General features: G+C 47.4%; 1 protein-coding gene across 2 annotated transcripts in view; it reads right to left on the bottom strand.

Annotated features, from left to right (window-relative positions):
• CFAP58 (cilia and flagella associated protein 58) overlaps nucleotides 1-17,190 on the bottom strand; it is a 105,281-nt gene that overhangs the window by 10,723 nt on the left and 77,368 nt on the right. For both annotated transcript variants that reach the window (XM_030569922.1, XM_030569923.1), the window contains exon 16: nucleotides 4,957-5,076. In XM_030569922.1, coding sequence (XP_030425782.1) covers nucleotides 4,957-5,076 — 120 coding nt within the window. The remainder of the gene's footprint in view (nucleotides 1-4,956; nucleotides 5,077-17,190) is intronic.

Raw genomic sequence — 17,190 nt, 5'->3', positions numbered from 1 at the left:
TGCAGCTAGAGTTGAGCTTTCTATCTCTGCTAATCAGGAGAGAGCTGGCCGGGGACTAGACTTCCAGGGAGTAGAGCAAATGTTACTCTGGAATCTTTCTGCCATCTGTCTATACCGTTACGTCATTAATGTTTCTAACTGAAGGACAATTTCAGACAGTTGAAAAGTCTTCCTCTTCTACTAGCATTAATGTACCTTCTGTTGTGCACTCTTTCAAGACATTCATAAATACCTGTTTCATGCAGACATTATACGACCTGCCTCATCACAAGCAAATAGGAACTTTAATATTGCATTTTTGTTCAAGAGGGCCCACTGTATTATAGACTATAATTAACTTCACATAAGCAACATGGCATCATGCAATACAATTATTGGCATGATCCTGATCCCATTTAAATCAATTAATTTGGAAATAGGGTCATGCCAAATGCACTTTCCTGCTGCAGGAAGAAGAATATTGAGACTAGCCAAAGTTTGGAAAGAGTCAGGTATTTTATTTGATGCAACTTTGTTTATTTACATGAAACATATAAAGTCCTGCTTCTCCAAATGCAGGAGGAACCAAGAACAATAAGAGCAGTTTCTTAGCTTATAACTCAGGCTACAATTTAGTCATGGAGGTCACAGCAGTCACGGATTCCGTGACTTTACCGGACCTCTGTGACTTCTTCCACCTTTAGTTGTCAGCAGCTAAAGCGGGGGCTGGAGGCAGGACTGTGCGCTTCCGCCCTGCTGCAACAGCTTACAACTGCAAACTGGAGAGCTGGAATCAGGACCTGCAGCCCCTGCCCTGTGGTTTGCAAGGGGTGGGGAGACTGCAGCCTGGCTGTGTGCCCCTGCCTCGCGTTTTCTGCCGGGAGCTGCAGCTGGCGTCACGTACCCCAGCCCTGTGGTGGGGGCTATGTGCCCCTGCCCTGCAGCATCCCTGGGCCATATGTCCCCTCCCGGCTGTGCCCACTGCTGCGGCCGCTGGAGCTGGGGGTCTTGGCCTGTCAGTCCCCCCATCACTCATCAGACTCCATTCCTCCCCCTATTTAGCCCTGCCCCCAGTTATTTTTAGTAAAGTCACGGACAGGTCACGGGCTCTGTGAATTTTTATTTATTGCCCATGACCTGTCCGTGACTTTTACTAAAAATAACCATGACAAGATATTTACCTTACTTATAACGCCAAGTCCCCTGAGTCCACAGACCCAAAAATTCTCTCTCTTGTTTTTTCCAGGGTCACATTGTGCTCATCAGCTACTGCTTGGCTTTCTTGTTTTTTGCCTCTGCCTCGCTTACTGTTCTGTCCTCAGTCTCTCCCAGTTTTTTTATTGTTCTTCACACACACATACACGGACACATCTCTTCCCAAAACAACACTCAACAAAAGCCTGTGGCTAGGTTCACATACTCCTTTTGTCTTAAATGGGGCCTTATCCTTATAACAACAACCACAGTACACTTCGACAGCAGAGGACCACAGCGCCGAGTGTACATGAGCATTCTGCACAGCTTTATTCCAGGCATCTAAGAGTTCCATGGGCTTATTAATGATCTGGTGCAGCCAGGTTAAACGAAGGCGACCTTGTGGCCACCACCAGTCCATGACCAGGCAGCATCCCTGCCTCATCTCAGGACAATCTTTAGAGTTTGATGTGCAGAGACATTGTCTCAAAGGTGAGCAACATGACCCAAAAGGGCCAGTCAGCAGTGGCCATTGATGACTTCAGTCCTCTCTGGACCAGTACTCAGTGATACATCCCTATTACTGATAAAGTCAAACCATCTTATACCCAGTAGCCATTGCTGACCATGCATATGAATGTCCATGTTTCAGATCCACCTAAGAGAATCTGAAGTGTGCAGGCTTCGTAAATCCATACTTTTGTATATAGTTTCAACTTTTGTTTGCTCCAGACCCTATGCAGGGCGTTCATAAGTGAAGCTACTAAACCACTTCTCCTTAGGATGTCTGGAGAGCTGCATCTGTTTGAAGACAGTTTACTGCCTAGGTAGATGAAGTTATCTACTACTCCCATGGGTTTGTCCAGAAGCAGAGATGTTTGTAACACAATTTTTGACTGACACTCTGGATTTTTGCTTTTGCCCAAGAAATCCTTGGCCCAAGAGAAGGTGCCTCATGCTGGAAGCACTCTAGTGTAGTTTTAAGATTGTTTGCACTCGGGCCAAAGAGGACGACATCATCCGCATAATCCAGGTTGGTAAAAGAAGTTAAATTGACAGTTATACCAATATTTGTGGAGATATGTTCAAGGAAGCAATTTATTGTGCAGCAGAACAGAGTTGCAGCCAGGACATATCCCTACTTCACCCCTGATCTAGTGTGAAATATGTGAGACTTGTGGGTCCCTCAATGCATCCATGCCTCTGAGTCATTATGTAGGTCTTGAATTAGCCTCAAGAGGATATCAGAGACACTGATGCCTCACAGGTTCTTCCAGTTACATAAACCTAAGGAAAAAGAATAGGAGTGCTTGTGGCACCTTAGAGACTAACACATGCCTAAGGGTGAGTTCACAGCTATCAGTCTCAGTGAAGTTTTTACTCAACCCATAACCAGATTTCACTCAGCTCATAAGTATATGTTGACCTGCATTTATGCCTGTTTGCTAATACAATATATTGTGCGAGGAAGTAAAAATGTACACAGCAGCAATTTAATGCATTAAAGACCAATGAGAACTCTAAGGAAAGCTTTGAACCACATTCGTCTTCGCTAAACTCCTGCTTCTATTTTACATTTTCTGCATTTCTTTTCTCTTCTTCCGGATAACTAAGATTTACATAAAAACAGGTTCCTTGTTTATTGAGGGTCCATCTGCTCCTGGAGGATTTTCCCCATGGTTGGTGTAGAGTTGATTACAATGCAGCAAATAGAAGATGATGACTTCAACAATGAAAGGAGCTGTAGGAGCAGATGAACTCTTGGGGAGAAGGATCTTGCTTTCATATAGTCAAGAACAAGGGAAGAGCTCTACATTACATATAAGTAGAACTGCTTCTCATTATCACACCTTCAAAAAGTTTTCCATGAGGCAGCTCTTCAGAATCAGGAAATCCTGATTTCTAGTGACAAGGGGTTAAGATAGATTACTCTTGTCAGCCCTGTAATAAGATGTGAGACTAACGTACATGTAATGCACTGTGAGAGAAATAACAAGGATTTAGGAACAGTTTCCACTAGTGTGATAAAAGGAGTGTGAAAATGTTTTTGACTCACTTATTAGAAGATCTCACTCATTTAAGAAAAAATGAAATTAAGCCTCATGTATCTGTAGTATCTAAAAATGTCCATGTGCATGAGCATTTAGAGTAATACGCTGTACATTAATATTCAAATTGCACTTTCATTTCTTCTTTGTTTAATGAAACAAATAAACATAATATTACTAAATTCTATTCTCAGAATGCTTAGGAAGCTTACACATTAGTAAAACCACCTCCCCAGCAGAGAGGCTATGAATATTATATGGACTTTCACACAGAAAGCACAGTTAACAGGTAGCACTGACATTACACAACACTGTATTGTAGATCGGAGAAATGTCATGTAAGTGCTTGTCAATGTATCTACACTAACATGTACAGTTCTGTCCACCTCAGAACCAAAACATCATTGGAACAAAACCAAGGGAAGTGGTGGATTCTGCATCTGTTGAAGTCTTCAGATCAAGACAGGATCCCTTTCTGGAAGATAAACTTTAGTGAAACATAGGTTACTGGGCTCAATACAGGGATAACTAGATGAAATTCTCTGCCCTGTGATAGACAGGAAGTCAGACTAGATGATCCAATGGTCTCTTCTGGCTTTAAAAATCTGTGAATCTATGAAAAAGAAGTCAATTTCTGAAATGTAACTGTTTACATTAGCCTCTGAGGGCAGACCAATAAACAGGCCCTATATCTTGTCCAAGTAAACCTGTTGAGTTAGTAATATTTACACAGCATGCTATTCCTGGACTGAAATACAAGGTGTCCTTTCACAGATTTGTTTGGATGAAATGGAGGATCTACTTTTATGGATCTGCCCTCAACGGCTAATGGAAATGGTTAGGTTTCAGATGATTCTTAGAAAGGATGCTTCTCAACTGATGGGCCAGTCTTTTCTTGTAGAGATATTTCATAGGAATTCTTCATCTTTGACTCTTGATATAGTGGGTCCTACTTGTCCTTAGACTTGTATCTATTGACTAACCAAGCTGAGCATACCCAGTTATTTTAATCTTTCCTAGTAAATCAATATTTTCAGCCTTTTGTCATTATTGCTATTCCCCTCTGAACTCCTTTCTTCATCCTGATGTGTTTTTGGCACTGAGGTGGGCAGAGCTGTAACTATTAGGCCAGTGTTTCATGGAGAATGTAGGGAAATGTTGAATTATCCTTTTATGACAAACATCAGAAATATTTGTTTAGGACAAGACAAGACTGGCAAATGAAGAAAAATGTATCCATTCCTCACAGTTAAAAGGTCTTTGGCATTACAGCTTAGTGTGGAATATGGATGCATAAAACGCTGAGAGGAAACAGCTGAACTGCTAAATAACTGTATAGCCAAGTAACATCACAGGAAAACGAAGGTGTCTTTTGATACGAGGCTATAGTTTAGGAAGTGTCCTATTTTAAAGAGTTTGTTCCATTTTCCCTGACATCCTTTCTTATCTTTTCTCACTTGCTATCCACTTTACTGCACTGCAGTATTATTGTCCATGCTGCACAAAAGCAGTGAAAGCACTCTGAAGAATTACAGTATTCTGAAAAACCCCTGACAGTGAAACATTTTTAACTTCTTGACCCCGCTACCCAGAGATTGAGGCTCAATTTCTCGGCACCAAAAGACTCCTTGAGAAGACAGACTTCCCTGTGCAAAGCACCGATATAGTCCTACAAGCATAGCAGCCCTTCAGATGGACTTCCTTTCTGATTAATCCCATGAAGGGCATCTCTTACTTTCAGTTGTTTGGTCTTCTCTCGGAGGGTGTGTCGGTAGAGCTGCAACTGTTCTGCCGCTTCAGGCCCAGGCTGCCGGGCCAAGATGTGCTTCAGCTCTACATACAGCTTTTCCTTTTCCTAAGAGACAAGATAAGCAGAACAACAACAGTTCATAAGTGCTCTTATGTGCCACCGCAGTAGCAACAGGACAACCTGTATCTATATCAAGGCAGTTGAAAGAGGCAAGTAAATCTAGCAGCTATTTGCAGAAACAAATCTGCCTGTGTGTCAGTCTCTGCCTTGCTAGCCATAAGGTATTTAAAGTTGTTGTGATAGCAGTGGGATAGCTCATTAAGAGAAACACCCAGCTAGTTCATACCAAGAATTAAATATTCTTAAACACTGTCATCAGCAAACCTGCTTTGGCACAGAGAGTATAAAACAGAGTCACCAGAAATGTAGTCAAGGAGAAAATTACTTACCAGTAATTGTGTTCATTGTAGTCCCTTTCTCCCATCCCCATTACATTACATTAAGGGATATAGCTCCACCCATCAGGAAGTAAGGAGTCAACAAAACTGTCAATCGTGACCTATATAAAAGAACCAGCCCACCTACTTTCTTCTCCAAATAGAATCCTGGAGAGCAAATAAATATATAAGAAAACCAAACAATACTCACCACTAACTGAGAGAGCCCCCAGGGAGATGTGGGAGGAAAGGATAATTAGGGATGACTATGACAAACACAATTACCAGTGAGCAATTCTTCCTTGTCATATGTCTCCTCTTCCCACACATTATAACAGAACCTATGCGGTACATGGATGTAACAAGCCATAAGTTCCCAGAGGAACTCCATGGCCAGTTGTGGCTTTCAATGCTGAAAGGCTGCTTCCAGATATGGTTTAAGGTCTAATTTATTTTACCTGAATTAATACATATATTAGGTGAGGTCTATATCATGGCCTTGCACATTTCAATGTGGCTAATTCTTCAGCACTCTCAGCGATTTTGCCACCTGTCCAGGTTTTCCCAAGATCATCCCTTTTTTGAAGAGGCTGTCCTGGGAAATTTGTAAGTGTGCTAAGTACACACTACCGGCTGTTCAGTTTCATGGGCATGGGATCATCCTAGATGTCCCGTTTTTTTGTACTTCAGAGATGGCAACCCGACCACTCAGACTGAGATAATTACTATTATTTAATATAATCATCTTCCTAGAAAAAAGACACAGCAGGCATCTAAGTTTGTTAGATAATGAGAAAGAATGATCCCCCTTCTGTATGCTGTGAGTGTAGAAATGTTCTTTTACCAGTGTTGCCGCTTGTCTCAATACTTGGCGTTTTCCTGGGTGCCCTGCTCCTGCAGTAAAATGATTTTGAGAATTTCAGCTATTATTTAAAAAACAAGTTTCTAGCCCTTGCAGAGAAAAGATGGAAAATGTGTACTTCTAAAAGGCTCAAGACCAAAACGCAAATAAAAAACTTTTTAAAAAATATCATTTTTAAGCCAATCTCATGATGATTTGGGGGGGCCTGACTCACAATTTTAACACTTGAGATTGGCAATATTGCTTATCAAATGAAGGCTGGGAACTAGGGCTATCAATTAATTGCAGTTAACTCATGACATTAAATAAAAAAAATGTGATTAATCGTAGTTTTAATTGCACTGTTAAACAATAGAATCCCAATTGAAATTTATTAAATATTTCTGGATGTTTTTATACATCTTCAAATATATTAACTTAAATTACAACACAGAATACAAAGTGTACAGCGCTCACTTTATATTATTATTTTTTATTACAAATATCTGCACTGTAAAAATGATAAAAGAAATAGTATTTTTCAATTCACCTCATACAAGTATTGTAGTGCAATCTCTTTATTGTGAAAGTGCAATTTACAAATGTAGATTTTTTTCTTACATAACTTCATTCAAAACCAAAACTGTGTAAAGCTTCAGAGTGTACAAGTCCACTCAGTCCTACTTCTTATTCAGCCAACCACTAAGACAAACAAGTTTGTTTACATTTGCAGAAGATAATGCTGCCCACTTCTTATTTACAATGACATCTGAAAGTGAGACCAAGCATTCGCATGGGACTTTTGTAATCAGCATTGCAAGGTCTTTACGTGCCAGACATGCTAAATATTTGTATGCCCTTTCATGCTTCGGCCACCATTCCAGAGGACATAATTCCATGCTGACGACACCCATTAAAAAATAATGCATTAATTAATTTTGTGACTGAACTCTTTGGGAGAGAAATGTATGCTTCCTGATCTGTTTTACCCACATTCTGCTATATATTTCATGTTACAGCAGTCTTGTATAATGACCCAGCACATGTTGTTCATTTTAAGAACACTTTCACTGCAGATCTGACAAAACGCAAAGAAGGTACCAATGTGAGATTTCTAGGGATAGATACAGCACTCGACCCAAGGTTTAAGAATCTGAAGTGCCTTCCAAAATCAGAAAGGGATGAGGTGTGGAGCATGCTTTCAGATGTCTTAAAAGAGCAACACTCCAATGTGGAAACTACAGAACCCTAATCACCAAAAAAGAAAATCAGTCTTCTGCTGGTGGCATCTAACTCAGATGATGAAAATGAACATATGTCGGTCTGCACTGTTTTGGATTGTTATAGAGCAGAACCCGTCATCAGCATGGACGCATGTCCTGTGGAATGGTGGTTGAAGCATGAAGGGACATATGAATCTTTAGCTCATCTGGCACGTAAATATCTTGTGACGCCGGCTATGATAGTGCCATGTGAATACCTGTTCTCACTTTCAGGTGACATTGTAAACAAGAAGCGGGCAGCATTATGTCCTGCAAATGTAAACAAACTTGTTCGTCTGAGCGATTGGCTGAACAAGAAGTGGGACTGAGTGGATTTGTAGGCTCTAAAGTTTTACATTGCATTCAAAAATAAAATTTTTTTTTGTACATAATTCTATATTTGTAAGTTAAATGTTCATGATAAAGCAATTGCACTACAGTACTTGTAATGGGGGAACTGAAAAATACTATTTCTTTTGTTTTTTTTACAGTGCAAATATTTGTAATAAAAAATAAATATAAAGTGAGCACTGTACACTTTGTATTCTGTGTTGTAACTGAAATCAATATATTTGAAAATGTAGAAATATCCAAAAACATTTAAATAAATGGTTTTCTATTATTGTTTAACAGCGCAATTAATCGCACGGTTAATTTTTTTAATTGTGCAGTTAATCACAATTACTTTTTTTTAATTGTGCAATTAATCATGATTAATTTTTTTAATCACTTGACAGCCCTACTTGGAACCCCTGAAGTGCCTTTGGAAGCAAATGAAGGACAGAGGAAAGACAAGCAGTGACAAAATGCCATATTGATTGGCCCATTGGTAATGTCAGAGGCAGTTAAGGTGTCATGTGGGGAAGGTGATCCAGGAAGTGAATGTCAGGACCAAGACTTTCATCTTGGACATAGCTAAGATCCTGATAGACACAGGACAAGAAAGAGTGTCAGTGTCTTCATAATGCTTTTTCCACGTGGCCACGTTCCCCCAAAAAGCAGAAATGCATAAAAGAGCAGGAATTCTCCCAAGAAGGTCCATCAAAGCCAACCATCTTGTTTTACTTCAGACTGGTTGTGATGGGCTGGGTCACAGAAACCCCCTTGGGACTGCCACCTGATGTGCCTAGACTACTTGTGAGCCTATTTTTCCTGCTAGCTTGGGACTTCAGTGCCTTGCCTTGTTTGAGCCGGACACACTTGCCTGCTGCTAACACAGATCCAAGTCTGAACCATGTCCCCCACAAGTGCAGGCTTAACTGAAAACAGCTTAAGAAGTGCTCCTGTCTCCAGCACTCAGACACTCAACTCCCAATGGGGTCCAAACCCCAAATAAATCCGTTTTACCCTGTATAAAACTTACACAGGGTAAACTCATAAATTGTTCACCCTCTATAACACTGATAGAGAGATATGCACAGTTGTTCCCCCCCCCTCGCCCCAGGTATTAAGACATACTCTGGGTTAGTTAATAAGTAACAAGTGATTTTACTGAATACAAAAAGTAGGATTTAAGTGGTTCCAAGTAATGACAGACAGAATAAAGTGAATTACCAAGCAAAATAAAATAAAACACGCAAGTCTAAGGGTACGTCTATACTACCCGCCAGATCGACGGGTAGTGTTCGATGTATTGGGGATCGATTTATTGTGTCTTGTTTGGACGCAATAAATCGATCCGCTAATCGATGCTGTACTCCACCTCAGCAGGAAGACTCAGCGGAGTCGACGCGGGAGCCATGGCAGTCGACTCACCGCCATGAGGACGGCCTGGTAAGTCGAACTAAGATACTTCGACTTCAGCTACGCGAATAGCTGAAGTTGTGTATCTTAGTTCGAACCCCCCCACTAGTGTAGCCCAGGCCTAAGCCTAATACAGTAAGAAAACTGAATATAGGTAAATCTCACCCTCAGAGTTGTTTCAATAGGCTTTTTTCACAGACTGGACACCTTCCTAGTCTGGTCCCAATCCCTTCCCCTGGTACAGTCCTTGTTCCTGCTCAGATGGTAGCTAGGGGATTTCTCATGACTGCAGTCTCCTTTGTTCTATTTCACCCCCTTATATATCTTTTGCACAAGGCAGGAATCCTTTGTCCCTCTCTGGGTTCCCACCCCCTCCTTCTCAATGGAAAAGCTCCAAGTTAAAGATGGATTCCAGCTCTGGTGACATGATCACATGTCACTGTAAGACTTCATTATCCATTTGCCAGCACACACGTATACAGGAAGACTTTCAAGTAAACAGAGCCATTTACAGTCAATTGTGCTAGTTGATGGGAGCCATCAAGATTCAAAACCACCATTCATGGCCCACACTTTGCATAATTACAATAGACATCAGAGTTATATTTCGTATTTCTAGTTTCAGATACAAGAGTGGTACATTTATACAAATAGGATGACCACACTTAGTAGATTATAAGATGTGTAATGATACCTTACAAAAGACCTTTTGCATGAAACATATTCCAGTTACATTATATTCACTTTGATTAGCATATTTTCATAAAATCATATAGAGCGCAACGTCACACTGGTATCTTCTAGTGACATAGTTATGAGGGATTTCCATTCCTGTGGTAAAGGAGGGACCTCTGTCTGGCTCATAATCTATGTGTGCGCATGTCCAGGGTCTACCCCTTCCTCCAAGGTGTCCTGTTCTTCCTCAACTCTAAAGTGCTTAGGGAAGAACTCAGGAGGAATTTGGATTTTCTGGTAAGAACGTCAATTGTACTGGAGAAAGTTGGCAGAAGGAAGTAGGGATCTTCTTTAGCAGTTGTTGAGGAAGACAAGGGCCAGTGAATGTTAGGGTAGGGCTAATGAATGATGAAATCCTGACACAAAGAGCAAAGGAGAAGAAAGCATGGACAGAACATCCCCAGTTGCTTATCTGATCTGGAGAGAGAGCACTAGCGTGCTGATATGATCCAGAAAGGAGAGGAATTCAGGAGACACTGAACTCAGCTAACCCTCAGAACACCTGAAAGGCTAAAAACATGGATGAAAAGTAAATAGGAAGAGTAGAAAGAGGGTGGGTCTGGTAAAAAAGAAAAAACCGGGCCCTGGATATCATGACATCACACGGTGTGTCTGGAGCCTGACAGACAGAAGAAGCTGTAGTGTTATACTGGGACTCCATGAGGCAGATTAGCAGACTGTGGGGCCAGTGAACTTGTGGACATTTTTTGTAGAAGATGCTGAGCCTGGTCAAGTCTAGAGTCCAAGCACAAGGGAGCAAGTATTAGGAAGGCTGCCTGCAGTAGGCCTGGTGCCCTCATTTACCAACAAGTTATTTCATATTTGGGGCTCATTTACTGTATCTCTCTCTGTGTTTCTTATCCTTTTTACTCATTTTTTAACTTAAAAAACCCATCTTCTACCTTATCCTTCTCTGCTCCCAGGAGAGCTGGAAGAAGAAAAGAAGCATGTTTGAACAGAAACAGAACTAGAAGACAAGGAATGAGTAAAGGGACCTAGACTTCCAGGTTGAAGAACACAAAAAGACTGAGTAGGAAGCAGGCAGGTTTGGTCATTAAGACTGGCTTTGATGAACATCCTTTTCACCTACTTGCTTCATGGAAGGTGGAGCTATCCTTAGCCAGAATTCTTTTGTGGGTGTGAAAAAAGGAGACCTACCACACTGTGTAATTGCTGTGCATGATATATATTCATCATTCAACTTTGTACATGGGTGTAGGGAGGCGCCCTGGCTCCCCACTGTGCCTGAGAGGGACGAGCCAGCACAGGTGCCTCAGTGGGCAGAGCTACTGTCACCTGTCCCCGCCCCCGGAAGTCAAGGGGCAGGACAGGAAGTATAAAAGCCCGGCCTCAGCGCTCAGTTGGCCGCAGACTGAGCTCCCGCTGGGACCAGCCTGCCCTGTGCTCACTACCCGGAGGAATGCTGGCCTGAGCTTCCCCGTACCCGGTATCCGGAGGAACGATGGCCTGAGCCTTCCTGCGCCCGGTATCCGGAGGAGCGGCCTGAGCTTCCCTCCGCCCGGTATCCGGAGGAGCGGCCTGAGCTTCCCTCCGCCCGGTATCCGGAGGAGCGGCCTGAGCTTCCCTCCACCCGGTATCCGGAGGAGCCGTCTGAGCTTCCCTCCGCCCGGTATCCGGAGGAGCCGTCTGAGCTTCCCTCCGCCCGGTATCCGGAAGAGCGGCCTGAGCTTCCCTCCGCCCGGTATCCGGAGGAGCGGCCTGAGCTTCCCTCCGCCCGGTATCCGGAGGAGCGGCCTGAGCTTCCCTCCGCCCGGTATCCGGAGGAGCCGTCTGAGCTTCCCTCCGCCCGGTATCCGGAGGAGCCGTCTGAGCTTCCCTCCGCCCGGTATCCGGAGGAGCGGCCTGAGCTTCCCTCCGCCCGGTATCCGGAGTAACGGCCTGAGCTTCCCTCCGCCCGGTATCCGGAGGAGCCGTCTGAGCTTCCCTCCGCCCGGTATCCGGAGGAGCGGCCTGAGCTTCCCTCCGCCCGGTATCCGGAGGAGCCGTCTGAACTTCCCTCCGCCCGGTATCCGGAGGAGCGGCCTGAACTTCCCTCCGCCCGGTATCCGGAGGAGCGGCCTGAGCTTCCCTCCGCCCGGTATCCGGAGGAGCGGCCTGAGCTTCCCTCCGCCCGGTATCCGGAGGAGCCGTCTGAGCTTCCCTCCGCCCGGTATCCGGAAGAGCGGCCTGAGCTTCCCTCCGCCCGGTATCCGGAAGAGCGGCCTGAGCTTCCCTCCGCCCGGTATCCGGAAGAGCGGCCTGAGCTTCCCTCCGCCCGGTATCCGGAGGAGCCGTCTGAGCTTCCCTCCGCCTGGTATCCGGAAGAGCGGCCTGAGCTTCCCTCCGCCTGGTATCCGGAAGAGCGGCCTGAGCTTCCCTCCGCCCGGTATCCGGAAGAGCGGCCTGAGCTTCCCTCCGCCCGGTATCTGGAGGAGCCGTCTGAGCTTCCCTCCGCCTGGTATCCGGAAGAGCGGCCTGAGCTTCCCTCCGCCTGGTATCCGGAAGAGCGGCCTGAGCTTCCCTCCGCCTGGTATCCGGAAGAGCGGCCTGAGCTTCCCTCCGCTCGGTATCCGGAGGAGCGGCCTGAGCTTCCCTCCGCTCGGTATCCGGAGGAGCGGCCTGAGCTTCCCTCCGCCTGGTATCCGGAAGAGCGGCCTGAGCTTCCCTCCGCCTGGTATCCGGAGGAACGCTGGCCTGAGCTTCCCTCCGCCCGGTATCCGGAGGAGCGGCCTGAGCTTCCCTCCGCCCGGTATCCGGAGGAGCCGCCTGAGCTTCCCTCCGCCCGGTATCCGGAGGAACGCTGGCCTGAGCTTCCCTCCGCCCGGTATCCGGAGGAACGCTGGCCTGAGCTTCCCTCCGCCCGGTATCCGGAGGAGCCGTCTGAGCTTCCCTCCGCCCGGTATCCGGAGGAGCGGCCTGAGCTTCCCTCCGCCCGGTATCCGGAGGAGCGGCCTGAGCTTCCCTCCGCCCGGTATCCGGAGGAGCGGCCTGAGCTTCCCTCCGCCCGGTATCCGGAGGAGCGGCCTGAGCTTCCCTCCGCCCGGTATCCGGAGGAGCCGTCTGAGCTTCCCTCCGCCCGGTATCCGGAGGAGCGGCCTGAGCTTCCCTCCGCCCGGTATCCGGAGGAGCGGCCTGAGCTTCCCTCCGCCCGGTATCCGGAGGAGCGGCCTGAGCTTCCCTCTGCCCGGTATCCGGAGGAGCCGCCTGAGCTTCCCTCCGCCCGGTATCCGGAGGAACGCTGGCCTGAGCTTCCCTCCGCCCGGTATCCGGAGGAGCCGTCTGAGCTTCCCTCCGCCCGGTATCCGGAGGAGCGGCCTGAGCTTCCCTCCGCCCGGTATCCGGAGGAGCGGCCTGAGCTTCCCTCCGCCCGGTATCCGGAGGAGCGGCCTGAGCTTCCCTCCGCCCGGTATCCGGAGGAGCCGTCTGAGCTTCCCTCCGCCCGGTATCCGGAGGAGCGGCCTGAGCTTCCCTCCGCCCGGTATCCGGAGGAGCGGCCTGAGCTTCCCTCCGCCCGGTATCCGGAGGAGCCGTCTGAGCTTCCCTCCGCCCGGTATCCGGAGGAGCCGTCTGAGCTTCCCTCCGCCCGGTATCCGGAAGAGCGGCCTGAGCTTCCCTCCGCCCGGTATCCGGAAGAGCGGCCTGAGCTTCCCTCCGCCCGGTATCCGGAGGAGCCGTCTGAGCTTCCCTCCGCCCGGTATCCGGAAGAGCGGCCTGAGCTTCCCTCCGCCTGGTATCCGGAAGAGCGGCCTGAGCTTCCCTCCGCCTGGTATCCGGAAGAGCGGCCTGAGCTTCCCTCCGCTCGGTATCCGGAGGAGCGGCCTGAGCTTCCCTCCGCTCGGTATCCGGAGGAGCGGCCTGAGCTTCCCTCTGCCTGGTATCCGGAAGAGCGGCCTGAGCTTCCCTCCGCCTGGTATCCGGAGGAACGCTGGCCTGAGCTTCCCTCCACCCGGTATCCGGAGGAGCGGCCTGAGCTTCCCTCTGCCCGGTATCCGGAGGAGCCGCCTGAGCTTCCCTCCGCCCGGTATCCGGAGGAACGCTGGCCTGAGCTTCCCTCCGCTCGGTGTCCGGAGGAGCGGCCTGAGCTTCCCTCCGCCCGATATCCTGAGGAACCCATGGTCTGGGACCCGCCAGACGATGCAGGCGAAGGACAGGTACCTAGAGAGGGGGAGGTCTGAAGTGGCCCGTGGGCAGCCGACCCTGGTTTGGCTCCCGAAGAGCCTGAACCCATGTCAGTGTGTTGCGGCCAGGATCCCCACTGACAGCAGCGTGCCTTTGCTTCTGCTAGGGCCCCGGGCTGGAACGCAGTGGAGTGGGAGGGCCTGTGTTCCCCCTGCCACCCTTCCAAGGGTGGCAGACACCCCCTCTCCCTGGCCTGAGGAGGCCTCCTTTATAGACTTACGGCTAAAACCGCTGCTCAGCCTCTGCCTGAGAGTCTGAGCTATGTACCTATTGGCTGCCCACCCTGAGCCAGGGCTTGGGCCTTACAGACTCACTGCTTGAACTGCTACTGCCCCGCCCTGCTCCAGGGCCTGGGCCTAGAGACTCTGTGTCTGCTCAGCCCCTTGCGGAAGGAGCTGAGCCTGAACTGCTACTGCCCCGCCCTGCCCCAGGGCCTGGGCCTAGAGACTCTGTGTCTGCTCAGACCCTTGCTGAAGGAGCTGAGCCTGAACTGCTACTGCCCCGCCCTGCTCCAGGGCTGGGCCTAGAGACTCTGTGTCTGCTCAGCCCCTTGCTGAAGGAGCTGAGCCTGAACTGCTACTGCCCCGCTCTGCTCCACGGCCTGGGCCTAGAGACTCTGTGTCTGCTCAGCCCCTTGCGGAAGGAGCTGAGCCTGAACTGCTACTGCCCCGCCCTGCTCCAGGGCTGGGCCTAGAGACTCTGTGTCTGCTCAGACCCTTGCGGAAGGAGCTGAGCCTGAACTGCTACTGCCCCGCCCTGCTCCAGGGCCGGGCCTAGAGACTCTGTGTTTGCTCAGACCCTTGCGGAAGGAGCTGAGCCTGAACTGCTACTGCCCCGCCCTGCTCCAGGGCCGGGCCTAGAGACTCTGTGTTTGCTCAGACCCTTGCGGAAGGAGCTGAGCCTGAACTGCTACTGCCCCGCCCTGCTCCAGGGCCTGGGCCTAGAGACTCTGTGTCTGCCCAGCCCCTTGCGGAAGGAGCTGAGCCTGAACTGCTATTGCCCCGCCCTGCCCAAGGGCCTGGGCCTAGAGACTCTGTGTCTGCTCAGCCCCTTGCGGAAGAGGTTGACCCGAACGGCCTATCGCCCCGCCCTGACTCAGGGCCTGGGCTCCTAAAGACCATTTGTTCGCCCAGCCCCTGCTGAAGGGCCTGAGCGCTGCCTGCTTACTGCCCTCCCTGCCTCAGGGCCGGCTCTACAGACTCCATGCTTACCCGGCCCCTGCTGACGGGCCGGGACTCTGCCTTGTTTAAAGACCATTTGTTTCCTCAGCTCCCGCTGAGGGGTCTAGGCCCTGGACGGATTGGTGCCCGTAGGGAGGCACCCTGGCTCCCCGCCGCGCCTGAGAGGGATGAACCGCAGCCCCGGACTCTTACAATGGGCCAAGATTTTCAAAAGTGACTCGTGATTTGAGGTCCCTCGACTTTTGGATACCCAACCTGAACACCTTTATGGGGCCTGGTTTTCAGCACTTTCTGAAAACCAGAACCTTTTTAAAGCATCTCTAGTTAAGCATCCAAAAATCACAAGTTACTTTTGAAAATCCGGATCTTAAATTATGATAATTTATTCAGAGGCACCCCTTATTTTTTATCAATGCCTGGCAGAAAATACAAAATCATCACTGATAAAGTTTGCAGATGACATAAAGTTTGGGGAAATGGTAAATAATGAAGAGGACAGGTCACTGATACAGAGTGATCTGGTTTGCTTGGTAAGATGGACAAAAGCAAACAATATGCATTGTAATATGGCCAAATGTTAAATTATACATCTAGGAACAGAAAATGTAGGCCGCACTTACAAGATGGGGGACTCTATCCTGGGAAGCAGTGACTCTGAAAGAGATTTAGGGGGCAAGGTGGATAATCAGCTGAACATGAACTTCCCGTAGGATGCTGTGGCTAAAAGAGGTAACATGCTCCTTGGCTGTATAAAAAGGGAAATATCAAATAGAAGTAAGGAGGTTATATTACTTCTGTATTTGGCACTGGTACAAATGCTACTCGAATCCTCTGTCCAGTTCTGGTGCCCACAATTCAAGAAATATGATGATAAATTGTAGAGGGTTAAGAGAAAAGAAAAAAGAATGATTCAAGGATTGGAAAACATTCCTGATCGTGACAGATTCAAGGAGCTCAATCCATTTATTTTAACAAAGAAAAGATTAAGGGATGACTCAATTACAATCTCTAAGTACATACATGGGGAACAAATAGTTGATAGTGGTCTCTTCAGTCTAACAGACAAAGATCTAACAAGATCCAATTGCTGAAAGCTGAAACTAGAGAAATTCAGATTGAAAACAAGGCATTTGTTTTTAACAGGGAACATATATAACTACTGGAACAACTTACCAAGGGCTGTGGTGGATTCTCCACTGTTGGCAATTTTTAAATCAAGATTGGAAGTTTTCTAAAAGGTCTGCTGTAGTTCAGAGAGAAATTGATTTAGGGAAGTCCTCTGGCCTGTGCTAAACAGCAAGGCAGACTAGGCAATCACAGTGGGCCCTTCTGGCCTTAGAATCTATGAAGTGCTGTGATTTTTTTCACAGAACAACTCCTCTGTAATCAGGCAGCTCACTGTAACATGAGCTGCAATTTGCACATGCAAAGCATTACATGGAACTTCCTTCTGCTGCACAGAGTTCCACTATGTCTCTAAAAGTGACTTCTATCATCTTCTGTTACTTTGGGTTCAAGCTTTTTGTACATTTAAAAAGCAACAACAAATGAAAAAATGGTCTTGTGAATACTACGCTGCTCTGTATTAACATTCCATCTCTGCATGTATCACAGATTTGTATTTTGGGAGACTGTACTGGTAATCTGGATAAATATGGAGCAGTTGATGGATTGAAAGTCTTATGTGCAATTGTTTTCCAATTTATTTCTCTCCTAACCCACTACAAGGGCCAACCAAGCTCTTCAAATGTTGTGCAATGGGGTGTATAATAACCCCATTTAGAGACAAAGCGGGCAATTCTATTATAAAGAGAATCTATCTTATGCAACAGAGACTCATT

This window comes from Gopherus evgoodei, chromosome 7 (genome assembly GCF_007399415.2).
Source record: "Gopherus evgoodei ecotype Sinaloan lineage chromosome 7, rGopEvg1_v1.p, whole genome shotgun sequence".
Lineage (NCBI taxonomy): Eukaryota > Metazoa > Chordata > Testudines > Testudinidae > Gopherus > Gopherus evgoodei.
Note: the sequence above shows the minus strand (reverse complement) of the source record. Positions and strands in the feature narration are given on the sequence as shown.